Raw genomic sequence first — 14,352 nt, 5'->3', positions numbered from 1 at the left:
GGGGAAGGAAAGAGGGGCTTGACCAACAGAGAGGAAGGATTTTGATGAGGTAAAACCAGGTTCAGGTAATGCTGAAGGTGCTGAAACACTGACTCTGCAAACACTCCTGGTAGGCCTTTACTCTCTTTGTAACCTGAAGCCCCAACACCACCTAAAAGTGCTGCCCCTCCCATGGAAAGGAATCCACTGCTCTAATTCCAAGCCAGAAAAAGCCCAAACCCAGAACTCCAGACTCTTATTTGTACTCCAGTACCCACTCCAATCCCAAACCTGTAGTACCAGTATGAAAAGCCAAGCTTTAATCCTGACCCAGCCCAACAAGCTCTTCCCCTAATCATGAACTGCCAGCAGAACAACAAACCTCCTAAAGTTCTGCCTAATCCTGACTCTGAGCTCTAAACCCCAAGCCCTGACCATTAAGCACCCCCACAGCCCTTGGGAGCAGGGCAAGGACCTGCAGGGCCCAGAGCAGGCCCAGGGGGTTGGCAGAGGAACGGGAGGTGACCTGGATCTGCTCAGCTCTGCAGTGACCCCCAGGAGAAGGGCCTGGGCTCTGGGAGGGATGTCCTGTGGCACAGGGGCTCAGGATCCAAGTTCAGAAGGCCAAGTGCAGATGGCAACAGCCAGAGCTGGTGCAGAGACATCAGGGAGGGTCTAGAAATGCTGCTGGGAGGGGTGGGAAAGCAGGAGGGGTGTGTGCAGCCTGCAAGGCCAGAGCAGCAGCAGGGCCAGGGCAGGACAGCCTGCAGGAGAGATGGCCAAGGGCTCTGGCAGGGCTGCAAGGCCCAAAGGCACCCAGGCCTTTGTCCCCTTGCCTCTGGCAGCTGCCTCTGCCACTCAGGCCACCACAAGCCACTTGCCTGGCAGGTTCTGCCCTTGGTTTCTGCCTCGCCCCTCCCTCAGGAGCCTGGCAGGGGTTGCCCAGTTTTGGGCCTTTGTTGTTCCTCCCCCTCCCATCCCAGTGCCCCCCAAACAGCCCTGAGCCAGCCGGGAGGGACAGGATCTGCTGGGCCAGGGCCTGGGGCTCAGGCCTTGGCCTTTGTGCTCCACAAAACCAAGGCAGGCTTTGCTCAGCATTGCAGGGGCCTGCCCAGAGCCTTTGTCTGCCTGCACTCCTGGCCTCCAAGGAGCTGCTCCAAGGAGTCCCTGGGGAGGCTTTGTCAGTGCCTGCCCTCAGTGGGGCCCAGCAATGCTTCAAGGCACTTGGACTTTGGCTTCTCACTTTTTCAGCAGCTGCTTCAATCTTCTCTCAGTACCTCAGGACCATGGGCTGGGCTGCAAACACACCGTGGGGCTCATTAAATTCCAGAAATCCCTCAGGATCTCTTTGTCTTCCTTTAATTGTCTTCAAAGCAATTTCAAAACAAGTCTTCAAATTTGTACTTTTTTTGTTTTAATTCAATATGGATATTTTTTAGTTCTGAGAAGAGATGATAGAGGTGTTCTCCAAGTGATCTTGATGCTGAGTGTCTCCTCAGGAGATCCACACTGACCCTGGATGATCAACCTTGCTCCTCACCCCCCAACCTCACCAGTTCTGACATGGCCCATCTTGGACTGACAGCTGATGCAACTCCAAACACACTGTGGGATCTATTAAAACATTGAAAAACAAATTATTTCCCTTTCTTTAATTGTCTTCAAGATATCAACAACTAATTAGAGTTATTTTGTAGTTTAGCTAAGCAGGAAGATTTTAAAGTGGAAGTCATGAAAAAAATATATTTTTTGATGAAAGAGAATGATTTACACAGAGCCTTGGGATGGAAGACGGTCAAGAGCAAAGGATTTTGATCCAAAGATAAGGGAGCAAAGGAGATTAGTAGCATTTAATCATTGCCCAGTTTAATAGTTATCAGGTGATTCAATAGCATGTGCTATAAATTTAACAGTGACTGAATTATAGATTCACAATAACAACATTCCCACCACAGTCAATTCACACCCACACCCAGGCAGAGATGTGTGGACACATCAAGAGCTGGGTGTGGAAAGGTCCCTCTCCCAAATTCTCCTTGTTGTCAGGGAAACACTCCCCCAAATCCCTTTGTGTTTGCCAACAGACAAGGGTCACAGCTGGAGGAGTGTTTGTGGAGGGGGATCAGAATTGTTCTGGGCATCAGGGACAATCTTTGGAGTGTTGCAAACTGGAGGGTTCCCGAGCTGGGACAGGCTGCCAAAGGTGTCCCACTGAGAGGGAGGTGCTGGGGAGCTGCCAGGGCCTCCCTCAGCCTCGCTGGTTGTGGGCTCCCAAGGGGACTGGCTTTAGTTATCTGCTGAATTTCCATCCTGGTGTCAGTAAGGACTGGTGTTTCCAAACTATTTGGGTATTGTATCCAAACTGTTCCATTAGGGCTGTGATTCAGGCAGGGAATGTTCCAAGGCTTTCATGGTATGACTGATTATCCTGTGTTCCCCAGCTGTTCCACTCTGGATTGTTCCCATCTTTATCATCCAGGAGCACCTGGTCTAGTGCAAGGACACTTCACCACACCCTTGGTCCAGTCCAGGGACACTTCACCACACCCTGGTCCAGTCCAGGGGCTCTTCATTGCTCAGCTGGTTTGGTCAAGGCTTGTCAGGAGCTCCTGAGATCATACCTATAAGAAGGATGGGCACAGACTTAGTTGTAATAAGACAAGTGATAATGGTTTTCAACTAAAAAAGAGCAGATTTGAACTAGATATAAGGAAGAATATTTTTACACTGAGAGTGGTGAAACACTGGTTGCCCAGAGAGGTCATAGATGCCCCACCCTTGGAAACATTCAAGGCCAGGTTAGAAAGGGCTGTGAGCAACCTGATCTAGTTGAACATGAACCTGTTCACTGTGGGGGGATTGGACTAGATGTCCTATAAAGGTCCCATCTGATTCAAACTATTTAGGATTCTATAGAACCAAGGCTGACAGGGATCACACAGGTTTCAGACCCAGCTGAGCATCCCCTTTGATGGCCCACCTGGCAGCTCTGCTAAAAAACTGCTGCAAAGAACCTCCAGACCTAAAGGAGCTTTTGTGCTGGGCTCAGCTGTGGCTCTCAGGGCTGGGGGTTGGCTTTTGGCTGCCAGGTGCCCACCAAGGCTCTCTCACTCCTCCTTCTTCTCCACTCCCCTTGGTACCTGCAGGGTTGTTTCTCCCCCATTTCTCTCACTCCTCTCTGGGCTACAGCACCCTGGATTTTATCCTTTCTCCAAAGGGTTATCACAGAGGTGCCTCTGGAATTGCTTTTTGGCTCAGCTTTGGGCGCTGGCTGGTCCATTTTGGAGCCACCTGAAACTGGCTCTCTCTGACACAGAGTCAACTCTTGATCTCTTCCCTAAGGGAAACCTGCAGCCCCCTCCCTGCTACCAAACCTGATCCACAGGGTCATTCAAGTGCCCAGGAATAGAGGAGGTCTTTGATCCCGTTATTCCTCAGGCTGGTTAAACAAGACTTTGTCCTCTTCCTGTCCCTGACTGGAGGTTCTTTCTGTCAGAGCAGAGCTGTGCTGGACCTCAGCCGTGCTTTGCTCCAGAGCCTGCTGGGGTGGGGGCAGATGGCAATGGAACAGTTGGGTTGGACTGGATGATCCTTGTGGGTCCCTTCCAGCTCAGCATATTCTGTCATTCTGTGTTTGTTTGGGTTTGGTTTGTTTGTGTTTGGTCTTTTTCCCTCCTTTTGATTTTTCTTTCCTCTGACCCATGAGTTTTTTCTTCATTGTCTTGGGCCTTGCTGGGCACTTGATGGCAGGACAAGTTTCTCCAGCTCACTCATCTTGACCACATTTTTTGTACAAGTCACCATTGACTGGACGAGGTTTCTCACAGACTCGCTGTGACTTGGCATCATCCACAAAGGAGTGGAAAGTGCATTTCATCCCATCATCCAGAGACATAATAAAGATGTTCCATAGGAATGGTCAAGGGCTGGTCCCTGATGGATGTCACCTGGGAGTTGCTGCCAAGAGGAATTTGTGCCATGACATGTTTCACTTGTCCAGTCCAGCTGTCACCAGTCTGGCCATAAGGAGACCACAGGAGACCATGTCAAAGGCCTTGAAACAGTCTGGGCACAGAACATCCCTTTTTTTTTTCCCTGTCACAGGGGTTCTGCAATCCCTGCCTTGTCCTTCCCATGCCTGGCAATGGCTGCAAGAGGACTTGCCCTATACCCTTCCTTTCTGAGCCTGAGCAGTCTGGAACTCTGCCAACCCTCCTTGCTGCCCTGTTTGCAGACTGCTTCCGTGTCTGCCTTTGCCAAGGCCCCAGGAAGCTCTGGGATGGCTCTGGCCTTTCCAAGGGTTTGGGAGAGGTCTCCCAGTGACAATGCCCAGCCTTCTCAATAGCCCTGACACCAAAACCTTTTCTGTTATCCCACAGTTCCAGTCTAGTGCTCAGGACACAACACACATTCTCATGGTTCTTCAGGAGAAAATGAGAAGTGGTTTCATTATAGAGGTCAACGGGTGGAGCAGCCCAGTCTGGTCTGGCCCCACAGCAGTGCCCAGCCCAGGGTGCTGCAGAGCTCTGGGCACTCCCCCCACAGCCCCAGCCCCTCTGAAGGGCACAGCAGCTCCTGGGGCACAGAGGGGAGTCCCAGCATCCCCATCAGCTCAGGGGCTGGACACTCAGCATGGCAGGAGGAAATGGAGGTCAGGGAAACTGCAGGAGCTCTGGTGTCACCTCCAGGAGATGCCCAGCACAGCCTGACTGTGCCCCTCAGTGCCAGCCCCTCTGCCCAGCCCAGCCCAGAGTCCTGGCCCAGGGACAGAGCAGCCTGTCCCCAGGGGGGCTGCAGAAAGAGGTTTCTCTGTGTCAGGGATTCCTCTCTGCAGGCCCAGAAATGCTGCCTTGCTCTTCTGCAGGGACATCCCTTTGCCCAGGTCAGTGTGTCCAGGCTGCCTTGGCCAGTTGCAGATCCCAGCCTGGGATCCCTGCAGGGCCCTGAGCTGGAGGTGCTGCTCTGCACAGGGAGGGGCTGTGGCACCCTGGGCTGACCCTGCACTGGCCATGCTGGTCAGGGTGGGGAGCAGACCCAGCAGGATGGGGATCACTCCTCTCCACCCTCTGCCATAGTCCTGGAAGGCTCAGTAGCCAAGAACAAGGCTGGGCAGGACCATGGGCTGTTTCCAATGGCACAAAGGGCAGGGCAGGGCTCCACTCCATGCAGCCTGTGGGTTGGAGAGTTCTTCAGGACACCCCCATGGAAAGCCCACCCCTGGCTCTGGTACAGCCCTCCCTGAACTGGGGAGGCACAAGGGGAGTTCACTGCGGGTCAGACGAGTCACTGGCCAGAGTCCTTTCCCTGTTCCTGCTGCGTCCCCTGGGGTTGCAGAACTCTCCTTTACCAGTTCACAGGTAGATTTAGTACTTGATCTCTGGTGACTCCACCCTGGGCAGGATTCTGCTCCAGGCCTCCATTCCCTGCTGACTGTATGGGACGGGCTGTCCCTGCAGATCTTCTGTGCTCTCCTGCACTTCCTGAGTTCCTACAGACAAGTCCTCACCTGCCATCAGAGCCCTCACAAGCTGCAGAGCCCCAGGCAGGTGACTTGGAGGCCATTTGCCACTGGCCACCAGCACAGAACATCTGAACCAGCTCTCAGTCCCTCAAGTACCCCAGTGAGTCGCTTCTCTCACTGTTGTTGGAGGGATAATCTGGAAAAAAGAATTCAAGTCTTTTATTATACTCAGAGATTGTGATTCCTCATGTACAGAACAACAAAAGCAGGAGGTCTGACAAAGAAGTTGCTGCAGGAAATTTTACTTTGTTTAAATGCACACAGAGAATTATTCCTCATTTACACAATTGTGGGTCAAAACAAAGAATTAGAGAGTGCATTAGGTATGAGATGAAGAATAAATTTCTGTGTTAACAACATTAAAAGAGGAAAAAATGTAGGAAACGGCCCTCACCACCACTCTCAAAAGCTTTAGAAAGCAGGCTGGGCCAGTAAAGTGTTACACAATGAGTGTTGCGCAGAAGAAAAAAGGCAGGTTGTTGCTCTTGAAAAGCATCCAGTCATCATTTGTCTCAGAGCACCCTTGAGCTCCTGGTTCCTGAGGCTGTAGATGAGGGGGTTCAGTGCTGGAGGCACCACTGAGTACAGAACTGCCACTACCAGGTCCAGGGATGGGGAGGAGATGGAGGGGGGCTTCAGGTCGGAAAATGTGGCAGTGCTGACAAACAGGGAGACCACGGCCAGGTGAGGGAGGCAGGTGGAAAAGGCTTTGTGCCGTCCTTGCTGAGAGGGGATCCTCAGCACAGCCCTGAAGATCTGCACATAGGAGAAAACAATGAAAACAAAACAACCAAACGCTAAACAGACACTAACCACAATGAGCCCAATTTCCCTGAGGTAGCCTGAGTGTGAGCAGGAGAGCTTGAGGATGGCAGGGATTTCACAGAAGAACTGGCCCAGGGCATTGCCCTGGCAGAGGGGCAGGGAAAATGTACTGGCTGTGTGCAGCAGAGCAGTGAGAAAGCCAGTGGCCCAGGCAGCTGCTGCCATGTGGGCACAAGCTCTGCTGCCCAGGAGGGTCCCGTAGTGCAGGGGTTTGCAGATGGCAACGTAGCGGTCGTAGCACATGATGGTGAGGAGGGAAAACTCTGCTGACATGAAGAAATAAAAGAAAAAGACCTGTGCAGCACATCCCATGTAGGAGATGGTCCTGGTGTCCCAGAGGAAATTGTGCATGGCTTTGGGGACAGTGGTGGAGATGCAGCCCAGGTCTGTGAGGGAGAGGTTGAGCAGGAAGAAGCCCATGGGGGTGTGCAGGTGGTGGTCACAGGCTACGGCGCTGAGGATGAGGCCGTTGGCCAGGAGGGCAGCCAGGGAGATGGCCAGGAAGAGCCAGAAGTGCAGGAGCTGCAGCTCTCGCCTGTCTGCGAATGCCAGGAGGAGGAACTGGGACATGGAGCTGCTGTTGGACATTTGTTATTTCTTAGCAGAGGATCTGTTTCAGAAAAGGAAAGGACAGGGAACAGTTAAGACAGACCTCTGTGAAAAAGCCACTCCATTTCTAAAAGAAATCAATGTGTCAAATGTCACCAAATTCACTGCCAAGGAGTCTGTTTTGCTCTGCTGTGGTGTGACATATAACTTTTTTGGTAAAGCTCTCAGACACACAAGGAATGTCAGTTGTAACACATCTTGAATACAAAAGTTCCCTCTCTACACCCATGATTCAGAAGAGCTGGAGCTGCAGAGCAGAAGCTTAGTCTGTCCTTAGAATAATTGTACCTGTGTTTTCTATTTTTACCATCACATCTGGGGAAGGTTCTTTTCCACTGCAGGAATCCTCTTTTCTATGGCCCAGCACACAGTGCCCAGCAGAGTTGCCTGAACACCCCCTCCCTCAGGCCTTGGAGGCACTTGCCCCCCAGTCCCTGCCAAGGGCTCTGCTGCCTGGAGCTGTCCCTGCCAGCAGCTGCTTCCCTGGGCCCAGAGCTGGACACTGCCAGTGCTGCCAGAGCCCATCCCAGCCCTGGGGGCTCAGCTCTGCACTGCAGAGCCCTCCCAGCAGCGCAGGGCACTGCCCAGGGGCATCTCTGGCTGGGCAGGCTCTGATGGCAATGTCAGAGCAACCCTGAGGAGGCTGGAAAAATGACACTGCTGCTGTCTATAAGACAGTTTTGATGTCTGATACTCTCAGATTCAATCCTCTCTAATCTAACTGAGTTCAAGTTTCAGTGTCTCCTCCTGCGCTCAGAGATTAATTTCCTTGTCACAGTCAGCACCCAGACAACCCAGAGTATAACACTGAAAGAACTGGTTCCTTCTCTTTAATACCACCTGTCGGTCTGTGCCTCTTGCAAATACCTTCTGGGAAATTTCCTGCTTAGATCTGGAGCTGTGACCAGCCCTCATCCCTGCAGCCCACTATGGAGATCAGAACGACTCTGCCCTGCTCTGCCCTCCCAGGAGTTGTTCCTTCCCCACAGCCCTTCTCCCCCAGCCCCGTGGCAGCTCCTTGGCCGGGCTGAGAGCTGAGCCTGGCAGGCAGCAGAGTCCCTGCCCCAGCACACAGAGCCCTGGGGGCAGGACCCTGCTCTGCACCACAGCCCTGGGCACCCCTGGCTGCACCCCCACCTTCCCACCCCACAGCCAGCCCTGCCACAGGGAACCTTCTGGCCCTGGGCCTCTGATGGGGCAGCAGCAAGTCCTGCTCTGCAGCAGCTTCTCCTGCTGCACCCCAGCAAATCCAGCAGAGCCATCCTGACAGCTCCTGCCACTGCTGCCATTTGGCAGCTGGCAGAGGCACTTGCAGGAACTCACCTGCACTGCTCTGCAGCCACAGCCTGACTGTGGCAAAGGGCTGGCAAGGTTCCTGCCCTGAGCAGCTCTGCCCTGTCCTCCCACCCCAGGATCCCTTGAACCTCCTGCTCCCTTCTCCTCTCTGCCCTTGCTGCCTGCAGCTCCTGCCCTGCTCTGCCATATGGCCACTTCCCCTGCACTGCAGCAACTGGGAGAGTCCTGCTGAAAGATCCTAGAAGCTGTGGGATGTGCCAGCTTTAGGAGATGCCTCCAGGAAGGCAAGTTGCACTTTCCTACAGCCAGAGAATTCTTCCTTCAAATCCTGGGAAGGTTTCTCCCGTAGTGAGAGCTCAGTCACCTCCCAGCCCAGGCTGCCTCTCATCTCTCTGCCTTCTCTCCTGTGCCCTGGGTGCTGCAGGCAGTGCCCTCAGCCCTGCTGGGCTGTGCAGAGGAGCTGCTCTTGGGCAGACCTGACTCTTTGAAGCTCTTCTTGCTTGCCAGGAGCTCCCTGTGTGCCAGGAGCCCGGCCCAGCTCAGCAGCACAGCAACAGCCCCAGGCAGCCCTTGCTCTGCCCCTCTGGGCTCCCTCCAGCTGTCCCTGGGGCTCCAGGGGAACCTGCTGGCACACAGCTGAAGGAAATAATGATGTGCCTTCTCTCAGCTGGGCACAGACACTTCTTTCAGCACTGTCATTTCTCCAAACAGACACAGAGTTAAGTCCAAGAGGCCCCTTTTCATGACCCATCATTAGACAGGAAACCCAGACAGTGCCCAGGAGGGATCTCCTTCACCTGCACTGAGGGAAGGGCCTCAGCTGAGTCAACAGAGGATTCTCCTTGTGGCTCTGCAGACCTGGGGCCAGAAGGACACTCAGCTCCCTCCACAACCCCCATGGGCTGGGATTCCTCCTGCCCCACTTCAGTGGGCACAAAACAGGCCCCTACAGGTGACTCCTTGTCCCAGCTCCCATGGCAATGAATGAAGACCAAAGCCAGGAGTGACCTGCTGGGACACAAAGCCCTGGTTCCTTCTGAGGGGCCAGAGGTGACCGAGATTCCTGCTGGGAACTGCAGGCTCCAATGGAGCAGTTCCTAGGGACGGGGCAGCAGCTGTGGGATCTCCTTGGAGGCTGCTGGGACATTGCTTTGGCCAACTTCAGTGGCAGAAGGGGCCCACAGGTAGGACAGGGGAACCTGTCACTGTTCCTTCTGTCCAGGGCAGCCCCTAGAGGTGTTCAGGTGACCAAATGGAGTCAGGTGGCACAAGGAGAGAGGTCTCTCTGCTGTTCTTTCTCAGGGTATTTTCTACATGTCCTCAGATTACAATGGCAGTTGTCTCCTGGACATCTCTTCACTGCTGAACCTAATTCAGGGCAGCTGAGCCTGGATTGAATAGCCAAAGAGGGACCAGTAGTGCCAGGGGAGGTGCCAGGGCTCTGCAGCACAAGTGCAGCAGCTGCCATGGACAGCACAGGGCCTGTTCAGGAAGCCCATCCCCATTCCCAGCAGTTGTGGGACAGGCACCACCCAGAGCTTCTCAGACACACTGGGGGCCTTTGGGGAAGTGAGTGAATCCCAGCCCTGCAGGGACACAAAGGCTGTCCCTTCTCTGCCCAGCCAAGGCCGGGCCAGGCACGAGTCCAAAGCACATCAGCCCAGGCTGTCCACACTTGTTTCCTCCCTCTGCTGGCTCTTCTCTCCCCCAGCATTTCAGCAGCATGTGCTGATCTCCTCAGGGATCAGGTCTGTGATTTTCCCCCTGGGCCTGAGTGCCAGCACGTCCACCCCCAAGGCCATTGTCAGCAAAGCCTCTGCACCCCCAGCTCTCGGGGCTTTCAGAGCAGCTTTCCCCACTGCAAGTCTGTTCTTACCCCGGTGCCCCCGCTGAGGGGCTGCAGCCAGACAGGCCCCAATGCCCTGCGTGTGGGGCACAGGCAGGAGGAGCTGCAGCCCCAAGTCTCTCTTCATTCCACTTGCAGGCAATAACAGCCCAGGCCTGCTGAGACAGTTCCCAGGTTGCAGGGCTGTGATGGGTTGGGAGAGAAGGCCAAGGAGACACAGGAGAGAAAGAGCAGGAGAGAGGTGTCCTCAGGAGGAAGGAGCTTCTTGGACCTGTGCAGCTGCTCTAGGGGATGAACAAACTGGGTGAACTTTTGTGGGTGAGGTTCAGAGGAGAGAGTGGTTTGGGTGACCTTGTGGAGTGAGACAAAGAGCCCATTCAAGTTGTCTTTCATAACCCTGGAATTCACTGGAAAGGCACCACGACAGGATGGAAAGAGTCCCAGAGGTTTGTGCAGAGTCTTGTGAAGACACCCCTTGGCACACAGGCCTTTAGAGCACAGCTGCCAGGTTGGTGGACAAGAGGGAGGCTCATTTGCATCTGCTTCTCTCCAAGAGGAACCAAGAGGTTGCCATAGTAACTGACTGTAGAAATGGGAATGTATGCTGGTTGCCATGTTAACTGCCCATAGCAATGGGAATGTATGATAGTTGCAATGGTAACTGACCATGGGAACAGCAATGTATGATGGTTGCCATGGTATTTGACTGTACCAGTGAGAGGTATGATGGTTCCCATGGTAACTGATAGTAGCAATGAGAATGTATGATGGTTACCATGGTAACCGACTGTAGCAGTGGGAAGTATGATGGTTTCTGTGGTAAATGACTGTAGCAACAGGAATGTATGCTGGTTTCCATGGTAACTGTAGCAACGAGAATGTATACTGGTTGCCATGGTAACCGACCATAGGAATGTGACTTTATAATGGTTGCCATGGTAAGCGAGCATAGCAATGGGAATCTATGATGGTTGCCATGGTGACTGTAGCAATGGGAATGATTGGTGCTTGCCGTGGTAACCGACCATAGCAATGGGAATGTCTGATGGTTGCCATGGTAACTGACGATGGCAATGAGAATGTATGATGGTTGCCATGGTAACCGACAGTACCAAAGGGAAATAGGATGGTTGCCAGGGTAACTGTCCGTAGCAATTTGAATGTATGATGGTTGTCATAGTAACCGACCACAGAAGTGGGAATGTGTGCTGGTTACAATGGTAAACGACCATAGCAATTGGAAGTATGATGGTAACCATGGTAACTGACTGTAGAAATGGGAATGCATGCTGTTTGCCATGGTAACCGACTGTAGCAATGGGAATTCATGCTGCTTGCCATGGTAACCAACCATAGCAGTAAGAATGTATGATGTTTGCCATGGTAACTGACCGTAGCAACTGAAATGTGTGATGGTTGCCATGGTTACTGACTGTAGAAGGAAAAAATGTATGCTCATCGCCATGGTAACCGACCATAGCAATGGGAGTGCATGATGGTTGCCATGGTAACCGATCATAGCAACAGGAATCTATGATGGTTGCCAGAGTAACTGACCATAGCAATGGGACTGTATGATGGTTTCCATGTAACTGACCTTTGCAGTGGGAAATGTGTGATGCTTGCCATGGTAACTGACCGTAGCAATGGAAATGTATGCTGGTTATCATGGTAACCAACCATGGCAATAAGAATGTATGATGCTTGCCATGGTAACTGACCCTAGCAACTGGAATGAATGATGGTTGCCATGGTAATCTACTGTAGCAATGGGAATGTATGATGTTGCCATGGTAACTGACAGTAGCAAGGGGAATGTGTGAGGGTTGCCATGGTAACTGACTAAAGCAATGGGAAATGTATGCTGGTTGCCATGGTAACCAACCATGGCATGAAGAATGTATGATGGTTGCCATGGTAACTGACCCTAGCAACTGGAATGGATGATGGTTGCCATGGTAACAGACCATAGCAATGGGAATGTAAGATGGTTGCCATGGTAACCGACTATGGCAATGGGGATGCATTATGGTTGCCATGGTAAACTGACTGTAGCAACTGGAAGTATGATGGTTGCCATGGTAACTGACTGTAGCAACGGGAATGTATGATGGTTGCCACAGTAACTGACCATAGAAACGACAATGTATGGTGATTGCCATGGTAACGGACTGTACCAGTGGGAAGTATGTTGGCTGCCATGGGAACTGACTGTAGCAACGAGAATGAATGCTAGTTGCCATGGTAAATGACCATAGCAACGTGACTGTATGATGGTTGCCATGGTAACCTACTGTAGCAATGGGAATGTATGATGTTGCCATGGTAACTGACAGTAGGAATGGGAATGTATTATGGTTGCCATGGTAACTGAACATAGAAACTGGAATTCAGATGGTTGCCATGCTAACTGTTCGTAGCAATGTGGCTACATGATGTTTGCCATGGTAACTGATTGTAGCAGTGTACAGTATGATGGTTGCCATGGTAATCGACCACAGCAAAGGGGATGTGTGATGGTTGCCATGGTAACTGACCGTAGCAATGGGAATAAATGATGTTGCAATGGTAACCGACTACAGCAATGGGAATGTGTGGTGGTTACCATGGTAACCGACCATAGCAATGGGAATGTATGATGGTTGCCATGGTAACCAACAATAACAGTGGGAATGTATGGTGGTTGCCATGGTAAGTGACCATAGCAAAAGGAATGTATGATGATTGCCATGGTAACTGACTGTAGCAATAGGAATGTATGGTGGTTGCCATGGTAACCGACTGTAGGAATGGGAACGTATGATGGTTTCCATGGTAACCAACTGATAGTAGCAATGGGACTGTATGATGGTTGCCAGGGTAACTGACCGCAGAAATGGCAATGTATGATGTTTGCTATGGTAACTGACAGTAGGAATGGGAATGTATGATGGTTGCCATGGTAACTAACTGTAGCAACAGGAATATATGCTGGTTGCCATGGTAACTGCCCATAACAATGGAAATGTCTGATGGTTGCCATGGTAACTGACCATAGCAATGGGACTGTCTCATGGTTGCCATGGTAACCGAGCATAGCAATGGGAATGTGTGATGATTGCCATGGTAATGACCGTGGCAATTGTAATGTATGATGGTTGCCATGGTAACTGATTGTAGGAATGGGAATGTGTGATGGTTCCCATGGTAACCAATTGTACCAGTGTGAAGTATGATGGTTGCTGTAGTAACCGACCGTAGCAATGCGAATATATGATGGTTGCCAAGGTAACTGACTGTACCAATGGCAATGTATGATGGTTGCCATGGTAACTGACCATGGCAATGAGAATATATGCTGGTTGCCATGGTAGCCAAGCATACCAGTGGGAATGTATGATCGTTGCCACGGTAACTAACTGTAGCAACTGTGTGATGGTTGCCATGGTCACTGAGCATAGCAATTGGAATGTGTGCTGTTTGCCATGGTAACTGACCATAGCAGTGGGAAGTATGCTGTTTGCCACAGTAAATGACTGTAGCAACGGGAATGTATTATGGCTGCCATGGTGACCGACCATAGAAATGACCGCTACGTTGCCATCTGCAAACCCCTGCACTACGGGACCCTCCTGGGCAGCAGAGCTTGTGCCCACATGGCAGCAGCTGCCTGGGCCACTGGGTGTCTAAATTCACTGTTGCACACAGCCAATACATTTTCCCTGCCCCTGTGCCAGGGTAATGCCCTGGGCCAGTTCTTCTGTGAAATCCCACACATCCTCAAGCTCTCCTGCTCACAGTCCTATGTCAGGGAACTTGGGTTCATGGTGTTTGGTGTCTGTTTAGCATTTGGTTGTTTTCTTTTCATTGTTTTCTCCTATGTGCAGATCTTCAGGGCTGTGCTGAGGATCCCCTCTCAGCAGGGACGGCACAAAGCCTTTTCCACCTGCCTCCCTCACCTGACCGTGGTCTCCCTGTTCCTCAGCACTGCAGCATTTGCCTACCTGAAGCCCCCCTCCATCTCCTCCCCATCCCTGGATCTGGCACTATCAGTTCTGTACTCAGTGGTTCCTCCAGCATTGAACCCCCTCATCTATAGCCTGAGGAACCAGGAGCTCAAGGATGCCATGAGGAAACTGATAACTGGGTGTTTTTCAGAAGCCATAAACTCTCCTTCTTCTCCATGTTATGTACCTCATTAAAGGCCAATCCTTTTATGTACTTCATTAAAGGCCCACCATATCTTCTCTATTTTTTACTCCTGGTAGGGGTGTTATTTTGAGAGAATTTGTTCACA

At 51.9% G+C, this 14,352-nt stretch overlaps 2 protein-coding genes and 1 pseudogene across 2 annotated transcripts; 1 reads left to right on the top strand and 2 right to left on the bottom strand.

The window, feature by feature from the left end:
- Window positions 1-14,352, bottom strand: part of LOC135405598 (zinc finger protein 850-like) — a 598,288-nt pseudogene that overhangs the window by 391,918 nt on the left and 192,018 nt on the right.
- On the bottom strand, window positions 5,581-6,633 carry LOC135406423 (olfactory receptor 14J1-like). The gene is made up of 2 exons (XM_064640815.1): window positions 6,022-6,633; window positions 5,581-5,636 (listed from the first exon to the last, which is right to left on the bottom strand). The coding sequence occupies exons 1-2, from the start codon at window positions 6,596-6,598 to the stop codon at window positions 5,581-5,583; spliced, it is 633 nt and encodes a 210-aa protein (XP_064496885.1). The 5' UTR covers window positions 6,599-6,633.
- On the top strand, window positions 13,622-14,257 carry LOC135406422 (olfactory receptor 14J1-like). The gene has a single exon (XM_064640814.1). The coding sequence runs from the start codon at window positions 13,622-13,624 to the stop codon at window positions 14,255-14,257; it is 636 nt and encodes a 211-aa protein (XP_064496884.1).

Source organism: Pseudopipra pipra, chromosome W (genome assembly GCF_036250125.1).
Source record: "Pseudopipra pipra isolate bDixPip1 chromosome W, bDixPip1.hap1, whole genome shotgun sequence".
Taxonomy (NCBI): Eukaryota; Metazoa; Chordata; class Aves; order Passeriformes; family Pipridae; genus Pseudopipra; species Pseudopipra pipra.
The sequence above is the reverse complement of the archived record's forward strand: the minus strand, read 5'-3'. Positions and strand labels throughout refer to the sequence as shown.